This window comes from Leptopilina boulardi, unplaced genomic scaffold (genome assembly GCF_019393585.1).
Source record: "Leptopilina boulardi isolate dan_hultmark-lab unplaced genomic scaffold, ZJU_Lbou_2.1 LbouV2_223, whole genome shotgun sequence".
Classification (NCBI taxonomy): Eukaryota; Metazoa; Arthropoda; class Insecta; order Hymenoptera; family Figitidae; genus Leptopilina; species Leptopilina boulardi.
The window spans coordinates 951,346-978,891 of NW_026137778.1; the positions used below are offsets into that span (position 1 = coordinate 951,346).

At 27.3% G+C, this 27,546-nt stretch overlaps 1 protein-coding gene across 4 annotated transcripts in view; it reads left to right on the plus strand.

Annotated features, from left to right (window-relative positions):
- Positions 1 to 826: 826 nt before the first annotated feature.
- The window catches only part of LOC127279754 (probable nuclear hormone receptor HR3), an 87,864-nt gene continuing 61,144 nt past the window's right edge, over positions 827 to 27,546 (plus strand). The window contains exons 1-2 of one of the 4 annotated variants that reach the window (XM_051302282.1): positions 12,994 to 13,307; positions 14,324 to 15,198. In XM_051302282.1, the coding sequence (XP_051158239.1) occupies positions 15,024 to 15,198 (175 nt within the window). In that variant the 5' untranslated portion in view covers positions 12,994 to 13,307; positions 14,324 to 15,023. Of the gene's footprint in view, positions 1,475 to 12,993; positions 13,308 to 14,323; positions 15,199 to 27,546 lie in introns of those variants that run through there. The other 3 variants (XM_051302290.1, XM_051302283.1, XM_051302289.1) reach the window with 3 other exon arrangements.

A 27,546-nucleotide genomic window follows, 5' to 3' on the forward strand; every position in this document is an offset into this window, starting at 1 on the left:
TAAAAAATTTATTTGAGCCAAAGAAAAATTTATTTCTGACAAATAAAATTTTTATTTACGCCAAATAAATAAGTTAGTAGGCTCTGAGACAAATATACGTTTATTTAACTCAAATATATTTTATTTGGTTCAAATAAATCATTTCTCTGGGTGTAATTTCTTAAATAATTAACTATAAGTTGAAAAGAAACGAAATCTTTAAAAAGCGTGGAACCTTTGCAACATTTTTTTTATATAGTAAGCTATACCATAGCTATGGGGTATTTTACCAAAACTCTGACAAAAATTAAAATTGTTGAACTCTCATATCAAAATACATAAATATACGTAATATAAAAAATCAAAGGTTTTTAAGGAGGAGGGAGGAAGTCAACATTGCCTCAATAATGCCATTATTTCTGCAATGTTGCTGCAATTTTAGAATATTGAGGCAATGTTACTAATATTGCTGCAAGTTTAGGTGCTGTTTGGGTATGAATTTAATTTAAAATTTATAATTAACAATATGTTTATAGATTTTTAATCAGCAATTTAGTTTGATGAGGCCAGCAAACTCTAGCGGAAAAAATTCTGTTAGTGTTGAAAAACAAAAATTATAAGATTTGCAGTATTGCAAAACATCCTTTATGGGGAAGGAATAATAATAATTAAAGGTGTTAGACTGACAAGTGTAAAGAAGAAATGGGGTGAAGAAGAGGGTGATCGCTTAGGTGCGCGTGTTATATGGCATTTGAAGGATAGGTGGTGGGGGTTAAGGGGTTGGAGGGGGTAAGGGATTCAGAGGAACGAGCACCTGTGGATCTCTCACCGTAGGTAGAGAGTCACTCACCGACCACCACTACCACCATCGTTACCAGGATTCCGAAATTCTAAACTACCCGCTCAAAAAACAATTTTCAAATTAGTACTTTCATTCTACTGCCCCTACTCATTTTATTTCAAACAATTACAATAGTTTTATAAAAAAAAAAAACATATTTCGATTTTCGGTGGTGTTTTCAAATAATTTCAGTGATAAGGGATTTTGTAAACCGGTGTTTATTCATAGTAAACATAATAAGAAAAAGTTATTTTTTTAAACATAATTTATTGATTTACTGAAAGCTGTGATTCTTTTCTGTCTAATAAGTTTGTTTTAAATGTTTTGAAAATTTTATTTAAAAATCTTTGAATGTGTTTTTTATTTAATTAGTTATATGGGCCAAAAGTTCAATTACAGAAACATGATTTACTGCATCAAAATGCGATGGAAGTGGTTTATTTGACACGTGCTACGAAACATTGAAAAAAAAATCTTGTGAACTAACAATATTGTGACAACAACGAAATTGTGAAGTTTTTGAACTTGGATAAATTAAAAAAAAGGTGAAAGATTCCTAAAGTGCAGTGTCAATTCAAGTTGTGGTGTGTCAACAGGGATTTTTTTGGATACCAGGATATGCTATTGCGGACAACATGCCTAGTACGATAAGAGGCAAGTACTTTATTTTTAGATTTTTAGAATTAAGTCAAAAGATAATGGTCGTTAATGATTGCAAATAGCTGTGACCACCATCCCCGACATTTAACTTTTTTTTTCTTCCTTTTTCTCACAGCGTCTGAAATAAACGGTGAATAAATCTTCCGTTATTCACCAAAATTTATGAACGTATTATAAAATTTACTTAATGCGATTTAAAAATTCTCTTTGCGTATAAATAACAAAAATAGAATAATTTATTTTAAAAAATGACATTTTTTAAAAATAATTCTAAATATAATTTTTTTTTAATTTCCCGGACGTCAAAATATATATATATATATCCATACATATATAAATATATATATATATATATATATATATGTGTGTATATATGAGTAACATGAAAGAAATTTAGGAAATATTACAGAGTAAATATACGAAGTAACAGTACTGGGTTTCTAGGGTCAATGGCACACTGACGGCTCGGCGCACACGTGCATACGTGCCGCACCGTTGTGAGCGTTCGTTGCACATGCAGCTAGATCGATCTGTAATCAGTAAATTCTTCATTCTATAACCTAACTTTTCTATATTTATACAGTTGTTACCTTTTTCTTTTTTAAATCGCTATGCATCAATAATTTTCCAACAACGTCATTCCGTAATTCTCTACTGCCAAAACAATAACTTTATAAACATTGTTCCCATTCAAATATATTAATTAATATATTTTACTATATTTAATAATGTGGGAAATAGTTGCGTTTTTGAACGGTATTTCTTGAATTCCAATATCTCATATGCCAAATAAGTGGTAAATGTACAAAACATTTTTTAAGTTCTCTTAAATGATTTTTTTAGCACTATAAAATTATGTTTCTATAAAAAGAGATGTATTAAAAATGAAACTATTCGTACAATTAAATATTGCAGTCAACAATAGAAAAAAAACTATTTTAATTTTAATTGAAATATAAATGATTATGAACTGCAATGCTTGACAAATAAATGCTAACCCTGAATAAAAATCAAATAAAAATTATTTGATTCAAATAAATATTTATTTGATAAAGTAGCCAAGTTAAAACTTATTTGAGCCAAATAATTCGTTATTCATTTTGATTATTTTGATTTCAAATGGAAATATTTTTCGTAAGTTTTCTCACAAAATAATTGCGATTTATAGCTAAAATTTTGTAAAGAATGCAAAAATAGTATAAGGATTTGTTGCCATGTGTCAGAGTATATTAATATTCTATCAAAAAAAGTATTTTAAAAAAATTTATTTTATACACTTTTTGTTTTTGTAATTTTTTTAGTTGACTACTATTTTTGAGATTTACACATAATTTTAGCTCAATCTGTCAAATTGCAAAAAAATCTATGGAGAATATTTACATCTCAGAACACAACAACAATCTTAACAGTTCAAAATCTAATTTGATTAAAAATTATGAACTTATATCATTATACAAATAACATATTTATTAAAAAAAAAACTATATAATGTACTTATTTTCTCATTTCTTATTGTAATATCTTTTTGAAAAAAAGTAAGTTACTCAACTAAAATAATGTTTAATTTAAATAAACACATACAAAGATGCATTACATTTTAAATTAACAGATTATTTAAAAATATTTACTCAGTGATGAAACGAGATTAAAAGTTTCTTTTTCATAGAAAATTGCAGTCACATAACTAAAAAACATCTTATAAAGCAAAATAAATAATCAGTATTAATTTTTTTGATTAATTAGTACGATATTATATGTTTTTTTACAAAATCACTAATTCACTAGTAAAATAATAATTGAAAACTTGTTAGGACAATAGAGAAAATAAAAATAAATTCTTGTTGAATATAATTAAAAGCAGTCCTACGACCTAAGTCCCTCTGCACGAATTGTTCATTTAGCGATAAAGAAAGGTGTTTAACGTGGCAGGTGGCAAAGACCTTGGTTCGATTGCCCAACCGAGTGGGTTTCGGCTTTGCCGGTTTCGTGGCTCGTACTGACAAGTTCGGCTGTTCGGTTACGAACAAAAGTAAGGTCAACGAACCCGTACATAAATACATGCAAACACCTACCTGAGAGCTTATATTCAACCTGACACGCACGCATTTACAGCTTTGCTTTTATGGCATAGCACACACAGCATACACTCCTAAACACAACTGTCAAGTTAGATTTTTTAATTATGATGATTGTTTTAGTGGGATAGGGTCCAAACTATTCTTTATTATTGGATAAGGGAAACGTGTGAGTCACATGAATGTCATTACATGTATGTATACATAGAGGTTCAACAACTATATTGTTTACATATTCTCTAACTGTATCAAAAAATAAATCTTCAATTTTTTCTCCAACTCCATTTTTAAGTAAAAAATATTTTCACATGTATTTTATTTTGTCACAATTTCGAAAATTCTGAAAATTAATGAGAAAGTTGTTAAAATAGAAATGATTTTAGAAATACAGATGTATATGTTTAAGAGTACCGATTTTTATTATTTAATAAAAAAATACCCAAAGTTAAGAATTTAAGCTGTCTTGATTTTTTGTAGTTGGTCGGAGGCTTTATATTATAACGGTATCCCATTCTTATGAATACTTCCGGTATTAAGGACCCGACCAGGCGAACATGAAAGGCATCTTTATGTCAAAATTTCATGCTACCTTGTACGATTTCTTTTTTACTTGTTCATTTATTTATATATTGACTTTAGTATTTCCATTCATTTAAATAGATTTTTCTATATATTTGATTTTTTAGTATACAATTTTAATGCGTGTCAGGAGTTTTAATTAGATTTCAAATAATCATATTATGATAAATTTTCCCTGCGATATCTTTGACATTGATTTCAAATGTTTATGTATAAAAAAAATTTATTTTAGCACTATATATGAATTTAAAGTAATCAAACGAACTCTTGAACCATCCAATCTCACGCTACATCACCATTCACATTATTATTACTATAATACTTCAAGACCCGCAAACGTCAAAATTTATTATTTCTTCTAAGATGGAACAACTATCCAGGAAGTCTTTTATTACTTTTAAAAAATTATAATATAATTAACAAAATATCTTTTGTAAATTCATACATATTATTATTATTATTTTAAAAAAGGAATTAAAACATCCGCTTTAGAAATGTAATCACGGAAAACTAAGATATCTTTTTGCAAAAGCTCGCGGAAATACTTGATAAATGCTGACGATACTGTGACTAATATTATAAATTTAATAACTAAGACAAACTTAGTCAATATTCAAGGTGATAGCGCGCAAAAGAAAACTAGAGATTATGATGACAGGGACAAACTTGGAAGCGTCCATTGAACTTTGTTACATCAATAAAAAGCAGAATTACATCTATTTTAATTTATTTTTCGTAACTGAAAAATTTGTTTTTATTTTTGAAAGAATTTTGGAATTTCTAAAAAAATATAATCTATTCAGAATTTATGATCGAGTTTTATAATTAAGAATTAATATTTATGTGCTTCTTAAAAAGAAACAAGAAAAATACATTCGGCTCAACGACTTTTCAGAATTTTAACTTCTCTTAAAAACTATTCAAACCAAAAGTCAGAGATGCACAATAGGCTTTAGAAGAAGAAGCTATAAAAAATCCAATGGAAGGTTTTAAATTTGAAGATGTATCAGTTACGAACATTCCTATTCATTGTTACTCGAGCCGTTGGTATTCGTTTGCTCATATAAGGGTCGACGAACTCAGGTACTCGTTCAGATTGTCCATTCTCACTTTCCTAAACTTAAAAATGATTCGACTTTTTTTTTTCATGGACGAACTCCTCTTCTGTCTTAAATGTTGAATTTAACTATGTGCGAGTACAATCATTAATACTGAAAAGAAATATCATCTTCTTGTTCTCTTATTAATTTGAATCAGTATTTTTTTCGACTCAAGAATTAATAATTCATTACTGTAGTATCACTTTTTCGGCATTCATTTACAAATACAAAATCAGATTGAGAAAACTGCGAATGTTTAAAAATTTATAAATTTTAAAAAATGGCAAATTAATGAAAAAGAATTACTATTAAATAACAGTTTAAAGTCAACCAGAACGTGTTACAGAGTACACAATATCAGATTTTAGCATAATTACAATAATTAATGATATTACTGTTAATTACGCTTTATGGTATATTAAATGTACCTATGTCTTGGGGTAATTTTACATTTTAGTGAAGTAAGTGTATGTAAAGTAAACTTGAATAATTGAATAGTACACATTAAATTAGTCGATCCTACGATGATCTTTACCGAGTACGGATGATCGTAGGCTATCATTACGAAACAGCGCGGCACAAAGGGGCTCATTGGGGACAATGACCCCAACACCACGTGGAAAGCAGTGTCTACCTGGTCAAACCACCTTGCCAGTAACCAATTCCAGGCTACCTTTACTTGCAACGTGATTCGACCGCTGATCTGTATGATCAAATCTGTTGGAGCCAAAAGTGCCTTCTGAGCAACCCCTAAATGGACCTATAAATAGGCATACACTTGATTGCAATAATCTCACTGCATCAACACTTTAAGGTCGAGTTCAAATAGCAAAATTAACATAACTTTCAAATTATCATAAAGACCTGCACAAATTTATACATTTCAACTAAAATTTTACTTTTTTTAAAAATTAATATACGCATTTTATATACATACAAAGAAAAATTTATGTACATAAAAAAATAATAAATAAAATGACTAAATAAATTTATAAACATTTTTAAATTCAAATAAGTTATTAAGTTTCGAACTTGTTTCTAAACATTTTCTTTCTGCGTTAATAACTGATACCGAGACTGATGCTCAAGGCGGTATTCTGAGAGTGTACCGTTATGGAGCAGGAAATGGTATGGAAGATCTCCGTGTGGACCGGCTATGACGAAAGCGATGCCTTTGAATTTTAGGATATTTTGACGAAACATTCAAATTATATTTTGTAACGATTAGATAATAGTCAAATTTGTTATAACATCTTTTTTTTCTAAAATTTTATTATAAAAATAAAATTTTTATTTTTACAAATATAAAAGTGTATAAATATTAAACAAATTGTAAAGAATTATTGATTGATTTATTAAATTTGTACATATGTGAATTCTTGTTTAATATAAAATTCATTTGTAGAATAAAAATTTCGATGTCAGGAAAAATTGTATGTATAAGAAGAAATTGTCATTTCAGCTGAATTTAAATTGTATTTGTGTAAGTGAGTTTAAACTGAGATCATCATAAGAGTTCGTTGATCTTCATAGAGGAAAGTTTGTGTATATCTTAATGTTCACTATATGAAAGTAAATTATATTATTTTGTATTTTAATAATATATAACTTTTCAAAAAAAAAATTAATATTTTAAAAAAAAGTATTTGTGAATAAATCGACAGTGTTTACTGCAAGTTTGTATTTTATTTTTTCCAAGAATCGACAATTTGTCTTTCGAAATTTTGTTATTTTCTATACTTGTGCAAATTTGTAACTAGGGTAAGGGGTACAGTGACCGACACCCTGGGCATACTTTCAACTTTAAATGACATTTTATCGTAATTTATTAAAGATTTAGTTATAAAATAAATTTTAAATAAAAGATTTGGGTTAAAATTTATAGTACACAAGTTTAAAATTAAAAAACACCTTGATAAGAGTTTATAATATTAATTTAAAAATGTATGGTATGAAAACAGTGAACGACACCCTTTAATAAAATAAAAAATATTTAAACTTCTATTTAAGTAACATGATATTTATTAGTTTTATCATAAATTTTATTATTCAGACTTAATGTACAAAAAAAGTTGCTTTTAAAATATAATTATTTAACAATTTTTTCATATTTATAAAATTTGTAATCAATAAAGCAAATTTTTTGAGGTTAGTTTTCTAGAAAGTATTAAATATTGAGGGAAATATAAACATATAAAATTTTGTATAAACTGTATAAGTTTTTAAATATTGTATATTAATTAATTTACTAGTGATATTTAATTAAATATTATTATTTTTATAGTTATTATCGTTTTTAATAGCAGGTGTCGTTCACTGTCTGGGTGTCGGTCACTGTACCTTTTACCCTATTTAGAAAAATTATTTGTTTGTATTTTTATTAGTCTCTTTTGAATTAGTGAAAATTCGCTTTCACTAATTTAAATTAAATAGAAATTTTCATTAATTTTTGGTAAAATATTACTGTTTGATTTAATAATTAATTTTTTTTTGATTTAATAATATTTTTTGACTAATGCTTTAGTGAAAAATTAGGGTTGCCACGCTACCTGTAAAAGTCAAGGAATTCTCCTTCAAATCCTATAGAAAACAACCAAATCTGAATATTATATTGTCACAGCCTAAAGTTAAAACTTTTGTGATTAACTAATTCAAAAAAATTGAAGAAAGTAGGTACATACCTTTAACACAAATTAATAAATTTTAATTTTTAAACAGGGGTTTTTGAAGGGTTTTCCATGTACCTTTTAATACCAAAATAACTCAATTGGGCATTTTTTCCATTCTTTTCATTTTTATTTGAAAGCAGAGAATTTTTCCGATTATTAAATATATAAAATTGAACGTATGCGATAAAAAAAATTGTTTTCACTGATTTTTAAACTTCCACAAAAATCTATTGTTATTCCACTTTTATATTTAAATACATAGCCTATTGAAAAAAATCTTATCTTTTCATTGAAAATAAAAACAAAAGTTCCAATTTTTTAACTGAAAAATAAAAGTCAACTTTAATTAAAAAGGGATTTTGTTGCAACTAAAATTTTGTTATTTATTATTTTGTTACCCAGAAAAAAGATTTCAATTTCTTTGACAAAGTTTTATTTGATACAAAAAAAATTCATTATTTTGTTTCAAAAATCTTTGATTAAAAAAAAATTATCTTCGTTTCAAAGAAATTTTTTATTTAATTCAAATAAATGTTTCTTTGACCCTATATCAATGTTAAAATTTCTTTGATTTAATGCACAAATTTCTTTGAAACTAAGAAGCTTTTTTTGTTTGAAAGAAAATTTTATTTTTAATGAAAGAAAATAAGTTAAAGAAATCAAAGAAATCTTTTCTCTGGGTGTACTTTTTTACTAAAATTTAACTAATTCTTAGTAAATAGCAGTCTCTTATTGAAGTTTATTGAAGTTTATTTGATTCAAATAATCGGCTCCTTGAATATTATCAAATAATTTTTTTTTTCAGTATAAATGGTACCAAATTACGTTAGCTAATATAGGCTCAACAAACAAATTAGCTGTGTGGCTAACATCAGTTAGCATCTGTAAGCAGTTCCTTTTTTTCCATGTACTTGAAATAAATATTTATATAAAACTTTTAAGTATTAATAAAAATTATTTTCTAAAAGTTTAATTCGAGAAATAATAATTATATTATATGTGACGCGTTTTTAAGAAAGGGACTTTAGAAGCAAACGATTTTTAGGTTATGTTTACAACAGTTTTTAAAATGATTAAAAGTTCCTTTTTATTTATGTAAAATCAAAATCAGTTTTTATTAAATATTTTCGATGTAATGAAGAAGTACACAATATAAACGATTGATGTTTATAAACATTAATGGTATTGAAAGTTGTTTCTCTTAGAGTATTTTCACTTAAAAATTTTAAAACATAACCTATAATTTTTTGCTTCTAAGGTCCCTTTCTTTAGAGCACATGACATATTCATATGCAAAAGTAAACAATACATTCGGTTTTCTCTAAGAAAAAGTTTTTATAAATAACCAGTAGGAAAAATGCCGCTTTTTGTTCAGGAAAATCTAGAAAAATCAGGGAATTTGATTTTAGTAAAAGTGTGGCAACCCTTCTAAAAATAAGTATAAATTTTCACTAATTGAAATTAGTGAATGAATTATCACCAATTTAAAAGAGAGTAAAATAAGTTTTTTATTTACTATTAAAATTGTAAGTTTTATTAATAAATTTTGGAATGTCTTTAGGAATAGTAAATAAAGGGTATTATAGTCTTTATCTTAACCTATACAATAGTATATTATGCGCAAACGTGCCGTTTGGTTAAATGCCCCTGAACCCGGACATGCGTCTCCGCTAAAAAGCATGTTCACAAGTACCGCTAGGACGCGTTCGTACACGCCATGCCAGTGCATTAAACACGAATCTCAACTTGAATGAGAAGTTGAGTCAGTTTATGAAGATGGTTGCGTACGCAAACTCATTATTGTTGTCGCACACAACAAATACGCACCTATATATCCAGAACAACTGACAATGAGTGACTTACTTGTATCCAGATAAGACGTATAACAAAAAGTCAAGAAATGAAATACCCAACAGAGAAGTTGCGGTACATTCGCCAACTGAAGTTGACTAGGCTACCTAACCGCTATTCGCGACCTTAGCAAATGGACTCTACTATAGGCCATGGGGTCCCCACGCAAATTTGTCCTATGTTTTCTTTTTTCTTCAATTCAAATTTAATTTTACTTTTTTTTTTTTTTTTTCTTGACACACATATACAAATTATTCTTATCAGTAGTTGCCATGGATTTTTGATTGTTCAGTGATAATGAAACAATAGTTGTATAATATTGATGAAAAATCTTTGTACCTCCTACGCTTTATCGAAAAGCAGCGCTGTATAAATATAAGAATTACGTGATTTCAGTTTGACTTAACGGAAAGAGAGATGGGGCTAAGATATCTCGTGCACGTTTCTTCGCGTCGCTATGAACTGTACAGTTATAACTGTACCGGTTTTGCGAAAAGAGCGCGGCAATTTTCTGCGAGCGGCGAATCGCCTCTGTTGCACAAGTAGGAGTTTGCGCCGCGGTGAATCGCTTTACCAACGGATATATCGCCGACAAGACGATAATCCGTCGAGGAGAAAGTCTCAGAAATTGTCTACGAGAATTTCCCGTTAGAGGAACACTCGTCTTAACCACCGTTATCGCGAGAGAGAGAAAGACTCATCCCATACTATATATATTAGCATTGATGCACATGCAATAACCATCACCAATGCAAAAGCACGTTGTATCTTTCAAATTTTTTTATTGACTCAATTATTATAATTTTGTTATTGTTATTTTCAATTTCAAATCTACTTGATAATCTAATGGTTGTTGAATTGTTATTTCTTCAAAATAAACGAAAATTACCATTGTCAAAAATTTATCAAAATCAGGGTAAAATATTCTCCTCGAGAGTAGAACAAAAATTTAGTTCAAAAAGAGTATATATAACGCGAATGAAGTCTATAACATAACCTCAAAATTGAAGAATGGTTTTTAACGCAAACAAACAAAATTATAATAAAAATTAATTTGTTTGCGTCAAAAACTATTTTTCAGTTTTGAGATTATGTTAGGGCCGCCAAACTCCTTAAAACAGAATTCGTCTGCCATATTAGAGCCGGACATTTAAAATTTTTTTTAAAAACTCTCCAAAAACGAGTTTCAATTGTTTTGATGCTCATTGATTAGAGAAAAATTGAAAAACGAATAAAGTAACTTTTACTGCTTTGAAGGAAAACCTGAAATGTCCGGAGTTTCAGCGCATTTCTGGTAATTTTTACTCCGAAAATAGTAAAATTTACTCCTGGAATAGTAAAAATTATTCCGGAAATAGTAAATGTTACTATTTTTGGAGTAAAAATTACCAGAAATGCGCTGAAACTCCAAATAGTTCAGGTTTTACTTTTAAAGATAGTAAAAGTTACCTTATTCATTTTTCCATTTTTCTCCGTATGTTAAAAATTTAACCTTACTTTGAAAAATGGTTAATGTCATTGAATTCAGCGCTCAAATTAGGTTTATCTGATTGGTCACCAGTTTGTTAAAAAAAAATGATAATATTTTAATTTCATATTAACTTTTATAATGTTGGTATAAAAATATGAGAAACCTTTAATATCAAAGTATATGTAAAAACATTACTTCTCATAGCTTTAAGGCGAAAATTTACAAAATTAATTAGAATTTTAAGGTTATGTATCTTGTGAATTGATATATAGTACAAGTACCAACCACGTAATGACAAAACTATAAATAATGGCGCTAAATTTAAAAATTGTTATAGTCTCATATTTTAGTATTTTTACACGTAAAAAATAGGAACAATACATTAATGAACATTAATTGCTGCCATGTATTTTATATGATTACATACGCTAATTACTCACATTGTATTTGCTAATAATTTAATTGTAGCGTCAAATATCGAAACGACTTAAGTCTGTATGTTACAAATACATATAGATGAGACAGTTAAAATTTATAGACATTATGTATATTGACAAAAAAATGTATTTGGTTTAAATAATCGGTTACTTGAATATTATTCAATAAATATTTATTCACATCAAATAATTTTTATTTCAATCTAATAAACTATATTCAAAACAATAATTTCTCAATTTGAAATAAATAAAATTGAATTAATTAAAATAAAAATTATTTGATACAAGAAAATATTTATTTGATAATAGTCAAGTAACCAATTATTTAAATCAAATATATTATTTCGTGTAGCAACAATAATTTTCTCCATGTGAGATAGTAATAAAAATTTTGTATACATTAAAAATCGAAAATTTGTCAAATTTCGGTAAAAATTTATAAATTATTTTCTTGAGAAACATATACATTGAATGATTATAAATTGTATATCATTCTTCCTGTTTCGGTATTACTATATATATACAATCAGCCGCCGATGTTGAAAGCTCACAATCAGTCAATGGCACTGATGCATTCAGGCGTTTTCAAGGGTTGTTCTCGCAGAACTAAAGAGCGACTGCGTAAAATACGATAGATTTATCAGAAGCTCGTTTTTCAAATCGTACATCTAGCATCGCAGGAGCTTCGCATGAGGGTAAATAGAGAGCCTGGCTGCTATACGGATCGAACAAGTGCTGGTTCTGCGCCTGTGCTAAAACTAAAGGCCCTATTACACTCTATTTTATACAATTCATATGACGTCACATCATTGACGTTTCCATTGCAGTTTTCCCAGGAAAAAGTTCACGTCAAAAATTCAAAATATAATTCAAAATCAAAATAAATATACTTAGTCTCATTACGATGTTTATTTATTAATATTCCATTAAAACTGTCGCATGAAATTTCTCATAATCTCCAAAAATGCAATGCGGTTCAAAATTACATTCTCTAAATAATTTTTAAAATGATGTAATTGTAAACAATCGAGTAAATAAAAATTGAATCTACCCTACTGTTAATTCCTCTTTGCTTATATTACTAAAATTTTGAAAAGTATAATATTGAGGAAAATGTTAACTACAAGGGGTGAATTTAATTAAGAATTGAAAGTTGGGGAATTCAATATAGAAATGCATCTGAAATAAAATAGTGGAATTAAGAGTAAGAAGAATCATTGGTAAAAGTGGGAAAAATAGTAGGGTGGGTTTAGAGAAGTGGAAGGTTCGATAAAGCATGGCGAGGGTGGTGACGAGTGTAAAATGGCCTGGCTTTGGGGTGGCACAACGTGAGCTTTTTCGAGCTGCCATCTGATGGCGCTTGTCCGAAGTCTACCAATGCTTCCCATAAGTGCATCACCGAAACTAAACGTCAGTTCCGTCGAATCTACGTTTATCTCCTTAGAAAATAAATCAAGTCATCACTTGACAGAGTTTAATAACATTTCAAAGAATTCCGATAAGTTATTACATTTTCTAAACCTAAATTCCATTCGCGAGCTTTCGTTAAGCATCGAGTGATCGACTAGACGTTCGGAGTTATCGTGTTTCGCCCGAACCAGCAAAAGTTCACCTGCTTTCTTTGTTAACACTGGATGACAAAATGGTGAGAATAAATAACAATACTTACAAGAATCGAAGTTGCTTTAACAATAAACAATTTAGGGTTACTCAATTTTAAAAATTAATTTCAAAGGGAAAAATTGCCATTTCCTGATCCTTTTCTCAGGGCTAATAATCGATTGGTAAACAGAGGTTCTTCTTTCCGCAATTCACAATATATGTAGTACTTCATTCATATTATTTGCTTCTTATACTTAACGTCCACATAATGTCCCATATATATTCTTGTAAATTATCTCAAGAAATGACCTTGCTCCATGAAAGTGGCGCAAGTGTGCGCGAAACGCATAAGCGCTTCACCCTCGACAGTGAACGGTAATTTTCTATAAAATCAAACTTATGACTTAAAACATATCATCACGGCAATTTTCTTATTATCAATGTTAATTCATACTTTGGTATTAAAATCCTTTTACAGGAATTTACTATAATACCCATTTTAGAGAGAAAATATTTCCCATGCATTCTTTAATTTCATTTTTCTGTTATGAATTCTAATTATGAATTTTATAACCATAACCATTTTTTACTTTCTAGTTTTTTTTCAATACATATTTTCTTCAGTATTTTTAACCTAAAGTTTTAATTACCTAACAATAAATACGATAAAATGAAAGTTAATTAAGGAGAGCCAGTCATAATCAAAAAGTTTGTTTGGAAAACTTTTCATGGGGGTACTGACTTTAGCTGCATTCAGTGTCACGATAGACTAGCCCCACTGACCCACTCAGCATTACACCCTATACTGCTTCAGGCGTTCGTGCACAGCTAAGGTCGAGTACTCACTTTGCAACATGCGCGCTAGAATTTACGTAAATTTATCACTCTAATCCATATATAAATAAGAGTAAAATTTTTCATCTATTTCACTTCTAATTAGTCCTCGATACAGCTTCGATTATTATTAAAACACCTTAATACCAAAAGCAACTTCCTTTCTTCAACTAAAATCAGCATAGAGACTAATTATTTACCTGATGATTTTTTTTTTACTTATAGATAACGAAAAATCAACTAGGAAGCTCAATATAAAAACAAAATAATATCACTAAAAAAAAATATTAGTAATGCCATGCAAAGAACTGCAAAAAGAAGAAGACTGACTGCAGCCACATACAGCATGGCTTTAACGTTCATGTCGCCTAGCAGTCTTTTTACAAAAATCAACAATATATTAAACGGCATAAATAGTACACGATATATTCATAAAATCTGTATATATTAACGGTACGAAAATTCTTTAGAAGTATAACATTTAATCTCTATTATAGAGAAATTAGCAAATTAATTAGTTCAATTCATATAATATATATTTAATCCAACAGTACTAATCTCGTAGCAACATATTGTAACAAGTTATTGAAATAGTGATTCTAGAAAAATTCCATAAATACATTAGTAACTCGTATATATAAATATATTTAAATTATATTAAACCTATATAGTAAACTGACTGACAACAAGCACACCTAATTAAAAAAAAAAGTCTTCTTTAGAAAATACAAAAATGAAAACGCAGCAATTTTTTTCCATGAAATGAACGCTAATGTAATAATTTAACTTTTTCACTGAACGTGAAAGAATAATAGAATCGTAGGATAATTAATGTGAAGAAAATGTTTTCCGTGGTGTTAGTGAATTAAAAAAAAAAACAAACAAAAAACAAAACAAGAAAAATTGAATATTGTTGAACAAAACAATGGCAGAAAGTGCAGGAAGCCCTGGCTCTGTTGTTGCTGCGAATAGTCCTCAGCAACCGCAACCACAACAACAACAGCAGCAACCACCTCAAACCCAGCAACAAACACAAACAACACAGCAGCCTCCAGATATTAGCAGTTCTCAACTTACATCTCCGCCAATTACAGGAACAGGTATCTATAAGTCGAACTTAAAATATTCGCTTATTATTATTATTTTTTTTTAATTGAAATTACAACAAATATGCGCACTCGTACTTTACAGTTTTAACTGTAGTAATAATCTGAACAAGCTATTCTTATCTGACGTGCATTTCATTTCACGCATTTGCCTCATCAAAACATGATTTTTTTAAAATATTGCTAATTTTTATTTTACTAAATTACATTTTTATTCATGTTAGTATTAATATTTATATTTGTTTCAAATCCTAGTGGATTCATGCGAAAATTTTATTTGTGCCAAATAAATATTTATTTCTTTGAAACAAATATTATTTAGTTCATGCAAAAATTTTATTTCTGACAAACAAAATTTTTATTAAAAAAAAAGAAATAAATAGTTATTTAACTAGTTCACAAACATTAATTTCTCAGTAAAGAAGCAAGAAATTTTTCAAACTCTCTTAAATTATTTTCTAAAATTTAAACATAACCTTAAAATATACATCGGAACTGATTAATTATTTTTCTCTTCAATTTTTTGAATATAAATCCTTTTTGAAATCTTTTTATATGCTCTCTAAATTAATTATGAATGATTGTAAAACACTTTAATTTATTTATCCCCTAAAAAGGAACTACACCGAGAAAAAAGATTTCTTTGATTCAAAGAAATCAATTTCTTTGACAAATTATCTTTGATTAAAAAAAAATTATCTTCGTTTCAAAGAAATTTTTAATTTAATTCACTCTCTAAATCTGAATTAGTAAAAATGTTTACTAATTTAAATTAGTGACTCACTTCTTGCTTTAGAATTAGTAAAATTTTACTAATTGTTAGTAACAGTTACTAATTTTTAGAAAAAGTTACTAATAATTAGTAAAATTTTACTAATTGAGAAGCAAGAAGTGAGTCACTAATTCAAATTAGTAAACTTTTTTACTAATTCAGATTTAGAGAGCAAATAAATGTTTCTTTGACCCTATATCAATGTTATAATTTCTTCGATTTAATGTACGAATTTCTTTCATTCAAAGGAAATTTTTTTAAATCAAAGAAATTTTCTTTGAAACTAAGAAGCTTCTTTTGTTTCAAAGAAATTTTTATTTTAAATGAAAGAAAACAAGTCAAAGAAACTGGTTTGTTTAAATCAAAGAAATCTTTTCTCTGGGTGTATAATGTTCGAAACTAGGGAATTTTAAAGAAATATACATATTTGACTCTAAAAAACCGTATTTAGACATTTTAGTTAATTTATAAATTGTAATTGATGACAACAAAATTTTTAATTAACAATATTTTAATTTTAACAATATTTTTATTTAATTTAAATTAATGTAATTTAATTAAAATAAACATTTAGTTCATACAAAAATTTTATTTCTGCTAATAAAAATTTTTATTGAAAAGAAATAAATAGTTATTTTCAGTAAGAAATAATATATATTTTTATTTAATTTGAAAAAAAAAATTTTTTTTGTTTAAATAAAAAATTTCTCTGAATACATATATATTTATTCGTTATACTTTCACTATTTTAAAACATCATGTGACAATAATATTGTTGTGTCAATATTTATTATTTTCTAATGTATACTAATAAAAAGTTGATAATTAGTTACATAATCGTGAAAATTTTTTAAAGAAGCAAAATTGTTTTTAACAGTTAAAAAGGGAGGTTTATAGAAATGCTTTTTTCACTTCGAACTCGTAGGAAGGGCTCTCGGTCAAATAACGGACCGCAGTTAGCGGTACCGGGAGAACAGTGAATGTTCATGGAGGCTCGACAACTGTTTTCGTTCACAAACATAGTTTTCGCGCTTTAACGACGAACTTTAATGATATTACTCTAATACCAACTCATTTGTCAAATTTTCTATCTTTACAATTAGGTCATATATATATATAAATATACTTACATAATTTGATATCAATTTTTATTTTTACTAATAATAATAATAATAATAATAAATTTGCTATAACTCATTAATTTGGAATAAAATTTTTTTTAATTTGTCATTCGTTTTTTATTAATATTTTTTTTTTAAATAAATATTTACAGTGTCCATTTTTTTCTGTATTTGTTAAAGTTGTGGTTCATTTCATGCGCGCACGCGATGGTTTCTTTTTTTCTTGTACCGAGAATGAATCTCTGTAAAAGCATATGTCCTGTGGGAATATATCCTGTTTTGCGCTCTTTTTCGTACGCCTGCTTATTTCAATTTCCGTCTTTTTTTATTTATTCAAAAAAAAAAAAAGTTCCTCTCTACTTCTTTATTTGCAAAAGATGACTGAAGAATCATTTGCATGTGCCTGATATGCGTCCACTGCTTCGAGTTAAAAAAAAAAGATATTTTCTTTTGTTGTGAAGTTAATATAACATGCGGGAAGCATATACGTATATATATATGGATATATACATAGCTGTTACACAATTCTTTTGTTAATATATGCCATTATATACCGTTATGTTTCTCAAAGTATTTTTTTTTATTTTTCCTAAAATTTTTTGACTTTTATTTTTTCCGTAATTCCAAAAATCGATAAATGACAAAATATGATATATTACATATTCTTTACCATGTAATAATTCTAATAAAACCTAGAAAAAATAATAACTACAATTATATAATTATTCTAATAATTATTATTAGAATAATTATTATATAATTATACAAAAGAGTAGTAATAAAAAAATTTTATCATTAATGAATGTAAAATTAATGAGTCCTTTGTAGACTCGATTTTTATAAAAAAAAGTTGTTTTTTAGAAAATTAAGGTTTTTTGTCTGAAATTTATTAAATTAAACTGGAAAATAGTCTTTTGATATTCAGTTTTAATTTTTCAACTTAACAAAAAATTATTAATGCCCCCGTATAACAAATACTGGTCGTTGAAAAGAGTAAATAGTATTCGAATAAACCATCTGAATGAATGTTGTTATATCATTGTATGTAATAATACTTGGAATGTCAATATTAAAACAAATAATATTTAACATTTTTTAAAAAAATTTGACTTAAAAATATTATTTTTTTGAAATACTGTTTACATGTCTGGCATGTCTGGTATTATGTATTTTTATATACATAATAATAATAATAATAATATTATGGCTCAAAGACCGACTGTCATTAGTAGTTCTTGATGAAATAAACAGATGTCGCACAAACTGACACTGAAAGAAATAATTCACCGTCTGAGTACGAGAAGAATCCTTATTTATCCATGGCAATGGTAAATTCTCTTTTATCGACTTTTTCATTCAGCTCTCGTCGTTTTTTCATACAATAATAATAATCAAATATTGGTAACACTAATATTTATAATAATATAATCATTATATACTGACAAAATTTGATTGTCTATTACCAAATAACTTTTTAATTGCATCAAATAACTAGTATTTTAATTAACTCATTCGATTTAATAATATTTTTTTTTAATACAAAAATTATTGGTTAGAATAGTTTATTCATTTCAGGTTTATTGTTTTTAGTAAAAATTATTTGATTGAAGTAAGTATTTCATAGTCAAGTAAACGATTATTTGGAATTAAAAAATGTTTGTGTCACTCAAACTAGTATTTTAAACTAAATTAATGTATAAGCACTTATACAATAATTAGTACAAAGAGACGATGGGTCATTCTATTTTATTTCACTTAAATCGATTCCGACTGTTTTGGAGGTATGATATAACCTATGTTTGCAGTTTACTTTTAACAGTATCAATTAAAACATTTTTATAAGTCTATGATTTTTTTATCCCAGTTAAGGAATTTTATGATAAATTTTGTAATTTTTAAGTTTTTTTCTACGTATTTTAATCCCACCAAAAATGTGGAAATATTTTTAACGCAAATCTTTACTGGAGAACGAAAAAAATTCGGTAGTTTCTGATTGTTAAATATTATGATTTGCAACAAGATTATGTATCTTCAAAAAAATATTAATATTGATTTATTTTATACGTAATTGCCAATAAAAATCAAATATCATCAAATAAAAAAAATATGTTGTCAAAAATATTACATTAGTTCCTAAATATATTCACTAAAATAAAGGATTCTAAAAACTTCTCCTTAATCTACGTAAAAGAAAATTATAAAAATGAATGATAAATGTAATGAACTAAAAATATTTTAATTAATATTAAATAACTAATATTAAATAATAATTTTTCTGTTTCAGGTGAGTTGATGACGACTTTGCTTTAAAAAATTAATATTGTTGAACCTAAACAAGGTAAGATTAGAAATAAATTCTATTGTTACTGTTTTGCTATATAATAATTTTAAACGTTAGAAATTGGCAATCCTTTTGTAAATTTTTAATTAAATTTAAAACTTTAGAAAATCAACCAACTTCTTAGTTATAATTTAATTCTAACACAGAAAATTAAAAGGCATTAAAATAAGCTGCAACGCTTCTTATTTTAATCCAATTTTGTTTATTTTAATACCAAAATGGATTAAAATAAGCAAAATTGGATTAAAATAAGAAGCGTTGCAGCTTATTTTAATGCCTTTTAATTTTCTGTGAAAAAATCCCACTTTGATGCAAGTTTTCAATTATCTCAGTTATTATTATTTTAATTATGGCCCACACAGCACATAATATTTTCTAAATATTTTTGAATTATTTCACTAAAAGATTAAAAATATTCCAATGAAAAGTTCTTGAAATATTGTTGTAAACAGGAAAATGTCCGCCTTTGAGGAAATATTGATGCTATAGTTAAGGAAATATTTCATTGAAATATTATGGAAATTTTCAATTTAAATATGATGCGCACTGGTCAATCTCATGTTTCTATGGCCATTACAGCTGCGCAGTAGTTTTTAATTTTTTTAGAATTCTGGGGTGTTGAACATGTTAGAAAATACCGATTGATTTCATATTTTGAAAAAATTTTAACTTTACGTGAAATATTTCTTAAATATTGCAGGAGTGCAATATTTCAGAAAATTACACTCTAAATCTGAATCAGTGAATATTTCACTGATTTCAATTCACTGGACGAGCTTTCTTTGATGAATCAATGGAATTTCATTGACAATCAGTGGTTTTTACTGATTCTCAGTGAAATTTTACTGGTGAATGAAAGAAAACTCGTCCACTGAATTGAGATCAGTGAATTCACTGATTCAGATTTAGAGTGTACTTTGCAATATTTTCTCAACGGCAGACATTTTCCTGTTTGCAACAATATTTCAACAACTTTTCATTGAAATATTTCAAAAATATTTAGGAAATATTATGTGCTTTGTGGGGGAATATAGACACAAATTCTTAGGATGTATTGAACATTTGACAATTATTGATTACATTAAACTTTTAAATCTACTGCGGCTAACATTTTTGCACTGTTAGAAAAATTTATATTAAATTTCATAAATTGTAAGTGAAGCAAATTTGCAATATATACGGAAATATAGAGGCTCAATAGTCAAAAAGAGGCAATGGACAAAAAATAAGCCAAACCTAGTTTTGGCAAAAGCCGTTTAATTATAGAAAATGCCAATCACCGGTTGTACAATACAATAAATTGTTACTAAAAATTTTCTGTTAAAAGACCCGTTCTCTTTGCAAACTATTCTTTGGTTATAATTTTACCAATTTCTTTTACAGTAATCATATTTGCATTATAGATTTGCAGTCTAGAATACAGAGTTATATTAGATTTGCTTCTATATATTATATATAGTAAAATTTAAGACTATTAACTTTTTTCATATATATGAGAAAATGTAAAATAATTTCAATGATAAAGTTTACATAACTATTTAAGTTGTACAAATATAGACATTTCTTGTAGATTCGTTTAAATTCAACAGATTTAGTGAACATTTTTATTATTGCTTTCCATAAATATTTGATTATATAAAATGAAAAAAAACAGTATAGAGGATTTCGTATATTTTTTAATAAAACTCATACAGAAACATCTGCTCACAATATAATTTTGCTTGAATCCAAAAGAAGAGCAATTTCTTTATACTGTATATATATATATCTCATACAGCTTTCTTAACCGTCATTTAATATTGTCTATAGATCTAAATTGTTCCATTCTTATCAATTCTTACTGCTTTCTTTTACATGTATAAATTTGGCATGTATTAGTTGCATAATACTGATAACCCTGAAGCATCGCCTGCAGCATAAACTCAGCGAAAGAGTTTATCTGTCATGTTAGTCACTTTCTATGCCCGCGGCTCGACTCTTAAAGACCGTTTCGTTTCCGGTACGAAAGACGGCCATTTTTTGCTCTGGTGTCAGACTGCGTGGGCTTACGCAATTTGTGAAAATGAACTGCCTCGACGTAACATTTTTAAACTTTATTTTGCCAACGAGAGTCATATATGATACTTATCCCTTACACGATCTTCAAAAAAAAAAAATTTCATTCCTATCTGCGACACTTGTCAAATTTTTTATAAATAGTTATGCCAATTTTGTTTTTGCGCAGTTTTAAGAATATTTTCATTAAATGAATTAATGTTTAGTATTAATATTTTTTTATAAATTCTGAATTTGCTAAAAATTATCTAAAAAACAGTTAAATTTCGTAATTGTTATTACATATTCAAGTTTGTCGAAGGTATACAGAATTTACAAACCAAGCAGGATGATTTCGATCAGATCATGTAAGCGAAAGAAAAACTTAAGAGGTGTAAGACTCAAATGAATGAAACGAAACAACAGTAAAATTCAAAGGCTTTGTCTTTCAAGAATTAACATAAGGCTTTCTTAAGAAAGGAAACGCTCTCTCGTAGATAACTGTTGGTGTATAATACAAACACTTGTATCTATACGAAATTGCATTGTTTCATTACGCTTATACTACAAATTCGCGAACCATTCAGTTATACTATACCGAGTGTGTTTCTATGTGCAATAAACTAGATACTACAATGAATTTGTAAATGTAAAATATCAGAAAAAGAAGCGCGTTCTTCTAATAAATAAATATATATATTCAAGAATAGAAAATATCCCATACGCATAATTTTTTTGAAGGTAAATACTGATGTATAATAGAAAAACTTGTTGCGTAAATAAGCGAGTGTCTTTACAGACTAAGATATATGACTTTTTTCAGCGAGATAATCGCTGTATAGAAAGAGTAAAAAAGTGACGAAAGATGGACAATTTTTAAAATCTTTGTCAGACTAGGATAAATTGCAATTCTATATTTATGAGATGTATGAAAAATCTCACTTATATTTATTTCAAATGTGATAAAAAGAAAATTGACATTTCGTCTATACGATTTGAAGCTAAAAATTTACATGAAAAATCTTTATTATAATAGGTCCAGGCAAAAATGATAAAAATATTATATAGGCGTTATGCAGGTATCAAATGAAAGATTCATGCAGTTTAGGAAGAGGTCTCAGACCTAGATTTCATTTTCGTTGATGAGTTTGGCATAAGTCCAGCTCAACTAAATATACTCTCTCTCATCTAGAACGTGTGTGCTCTGCCTCATGCAGTTAAGAGTTCAGGTGCTACAGTGTTATTGGTTCTTTCCATTAAAAATCTACACACAATACTTTTGTCAAAGAAAATTACTATCTTCGCAACAAATAATAATTTCAAATAATACTTTTAAATAATAATTTTTATTATCAAGTAATTCATTAAATTGTTCAAAGCTTTTTATTTTTATTTAATTATTTATTTATTCTAATAATTTTTTTTTTAATTCTTAAAAATTAAAAACCATTTTTAATAACTGTAGATAAAAATGAATGAAGTAAAAGTGATATTTTGTTTGAATTTACGTAATAAGTTATAATTTTTTTTTTTGTCATTCGTTTCTCACCGGACAATTTTGTTTATATTATGTACTTTTAAAGAAAGAGCATAGAATATGTTGTAATTATATTTTTCCCACACAAGCGAATGGAAGATTTGAATCCTCAAGCTATGTAGTAAATAAAATTTTCGTATTCCACATGGGCAACATTTCAAACGGTACAATAAACTCGAAAGAACTGTTAGCATGGTGACTTGAGATCCAATTTAAATTCTCGTCACCAAAAATCGACTGTAGTTGCGCGAAGCATTGCACAATCTGTGAAAGCGAGAAACTCTCGATTCGCGGTCCGCACCATGTTTCTTCCAGTTGTATCAACTTAACGAAAAATACAAATTACATGCACAACAAAATTTCATCAATAAACATCTCATCAAAATAATATTTAATTATAATAATAAGAAGTAATAATAATAATATTAATAATAAACAATAATAATCTATTCTAAAGAGCAGTAACTTTTTTACTACGTTTTTATACTTTTTTTGTGACATAAGGGGCCATTCATTAATTACATAAGGACGATTTTGGCTAATTTTGACCCCCCTACCCCCATGTAAGGATACATAAGATTTTTCGGACCCCCCCCTGCCCCTTCTTACGCGAGTTTTTAACAATATTAATGTAATTAAAAAATTAATTACAATACAAATGGAAAATAATTGGCAAAATCTTACGTAAGATTATCTTCTATCCCCCACCCCCCGACGTAAGTCCATGTAGACCATTTATTACGTACCCTTCTGGTACACTCAGAGAAAAATTTTGTTTCAACCAAATATAACATTTTTTTGTATTAACACAATTTTTTGGTTATTTTTTAAACAAAATTTGTGAATAAATAATCAAAAGTATTTTTACTAGAAAAATTACGATTTGTTTAACAAGAAATTCTGTGTAAATTAACCAGAAATGTAACCAGAATTTATAACCAAATTTTCTAATATTTCTAACCAAAAACAGTAGTTAGGGTGTATTTATAACAATTTTATTCTGGTTAGACTGAGCAGAATTCCAGTTACTCTGACAAGACATTTTTTTAGTTGTGAAATTGTAACAAATCTGTTGAATGAAAAAGGAATTAAACTTTTATATTAAAAAATTAGTTAACTGAATAACGTCATTGAAAATGTCAATAGCTTTTTTCGTACACTGAAAAAAATTTATTTAGTTCGAATAATTCGTTATCTTGTTATTATCAAATAAATATTTATTTAAACCAAATAATTTTTATTCGAATCAAAATAAACTGTAATCAATAATTTCTGTATTTAAAATAAATAAGTTTTAATTGACTCAAATAATAAATATATGATACAAATGAAAATTCATTTCATACAAATAAAAATTTATTTTATATAAATAAATATTTATTTGATAATAGCCAAGTAACCGAATCAAATACATTTTTTTTCAGTGTAATATTCATTTTTAAATTGGCTTGTAAAAAATATTTTAGTGAACATTGCAAATGTGCATTTAGAAAATAGATTTTATTTTTTAAAAAAATTTTTTTTCTTTGAGTTTTCGCATTGTTTATAAAAAAAAGTTATTATAAAAAAATCCTATTTGTATCAAAAAGGTTTTATTTGAATCGAAATAATTCTGAATAAAATAAATGAAGTGAAAGAAGAGATTTTATTTGGAACAACAAAAACTTTTTTTTGGTGTATTAGAATTTCAATGGACAGAAAAGAAAAGTAAATGTTTGTTCCTTAAGAGGAAACAGTACTTATTAAGTATATTGTTGCTTATTTTTCTAATTTCGTCCTAGTTTCGAGAGCATTAAAGATATTTGTGCATAAACAAATATATAAATAATTATTTTATTATTCTCAAAAAAAGTGATAAAATTGTTTTTCGGTCTTTTTTCAAAAAATGAATCCTTCCGAATTTCGTAAAGGCGTGTTTTTTAAATTCCTAATTTTTTTAATATGTCGACCTATGTAACTAAAACCTGTAAATGGTGTTATAAAACATTTTTGTATTACATTTAAGAATCAGGCTGAGATTAGGTTCATACTGATAATAGCTTACGACAGCGATTAGTTCAGCCTTAAAGTAAAACAGTTTTGTTGACGTTTATTGACTCGGATGTACGGCTTGCACTTGTACATGTGTATGATGAGTCTTTCTTCTCTGATGCTCATTGTTGTATTTAAATATATAATTTCACTTTTCCTCTTTCTTAATATATCATGTTTTATGTGCGCAATAATTTGTATAGTTTTCTCTTAACACGTAGATTTTTATCTTTTAAAATATATTTAATGAAAATAACAAAAAAAAAGGTAAAAAAGACCTTCTATTATGTAATACATTTCCCAAATTAAAAAAAACACAAGTTACCAAATCTTACGTCAATATTATACATTTTATTTAATTCTTAGTGATTCATTTACAATAAGTTTTACAGTTGTTATTATATATACATTTATTTGATTACCCATCCATTTCGTATATATATACGAGGCAGCACACACACACACACACACCAGAGGTCATTGACATTGCAGCGGTCACAGATAACTGTAATCTGTCGAAACCGGTAACAGGACCCACGGTTCTTTAAACGAAAAAATGTTGCTCAATAACGAAACACATTGAATATATTGACTATTTTGTACTCAACTAACGTTATAAATGTAACAGACATTTACAGTTTTATTTTAAATTATTATTTTTTAAATTTATATTTAGCATTTTTGTAATACACAATATAAGAAATTAATGAATATTAAAAAAAGTTTTGTAGCGGAAATTGTTAGGGATATAATACACAGTACCAGATCCAGATAAGGTTTCAATATATAATACATATATCTATCAAATAATTTTAATATACCGTTATACATATGCCCCTCTATATACTCGCAAATGTCTACCAAATATTAAAGAAAAAGTACACCCGCTCACAATAGTTTCATCCATTCTTTGTTACTAATAACATTTTTTTTCTACCTTTTATCAATTCTCGTCGCCTATATAAGAATCTTTGATCTACGACGCGAATTAGAAAAGAGACCTAACGGTAAGGATATCGAGTATCTGCTATTTTTCCACTAGGCAGTACTTTTCTTTATCAACCATAACGTTTTCAAGGGCTTCCTCCATACATTGTCGGTGGATGATCGAAGAACAGGCTACGGGCATTGTCGATGATCTTGCATTATAAACTAGGCCTCTTTGTACTCGAGATAGGTATAATGGAATACCATATATACTCACAATCAAAGAGGTGCACATATTGATTGAATGTATTCGATTTCTTTCACCAGAATCATCTAACCACGCTATAAATTTTAAAACTAAAATAAATTATAATTCAATAATATTTAACTTACCTTATACATTTTTATCAGAAAGGATAAAAAAATACCCAATTATTACATATTTCTCAAAAAAATAACTTCAAATAAAGAATTTGTTTCTTTAACTATAAAAGTTTTTTTTATTGTAAGATTGCTTTTACTTCTTAAAACAAACAAAAACTATATCAATGAAAAAAATAATTGTAAGTTATTCGAACAGTTGAATTTCGATGGGTTATTTTCGTTGCTCCTTCTTTTGACCCTCCAAAAAAAACGTGGTGGAAACTCGAGATTTACTGTATAGAATATTTTGGTAACTTGTAGCAGGTGCTGATCCAGGGGGGCCCACGCCTGCTTCTGCTCCACCCTTACCTCATAAAAATCCTTATAGATTTATATGAGAAAAAAAAGATATAATATAATTTCATTCTTTTTTTACGGGAGAGCCTCCTTCCAAAATTGTTGTTCGGATTCTTCCAACTTATAATCTCCTTAGGATCTAATTTTCTGATACATTATTTTATAATTTTTTTCAATCACACTGGAAATTGAGTTTGGTTTTGGAACAAAACGTTTGGTTGGTATTTAAACCAAAATTTTTTTGTTAACCCAGCAGAAAAATTTTGGTTTAAATACCAACGAAACGTTTTGTTGTCAAAACCAAACACTTTTTTTAAACCTTAGCTGAAATCATCAGTAATGATTCCAAAGAAAAATGTATAATAAAAAAATATACATTTTTCAACTTGGGTATTTAGTTTTTTTGGAAAGATTGATCAGTGTGCTCTAGATAACAGTGTTGAGTTAAAGAAACATGATAAAAGAATATATTCACCGACATCCACTGCAAAGATGATAATGGATTCATATAAAATGCATGGAAGCAATTATCCTTGTATTGAAAAAATCTGGGCTCACAGCCAAGAGTTACTTTTGTCGTATAAAAGTATATATATGTATATATACAAACATGAATACATTTATATACTTTCGTAATGTTGGTCATTTACAGGAAACGCTTGTCATTACTACCCCTGCTGTTGAGAACGTTGTTTTCTCCTTGTGTACACTCACATTTGATAATAAGAATAATATTCATTTTAAATTACTGGTTACTTTAAAAAAAATTAGAAATATGAGAGGGATTACGAGTAGCAAGGTTGCTAAGTCAGTAATTTTTGCTATTTTGCTTATAAAAGTTACCCAATTTTTTTTGTAA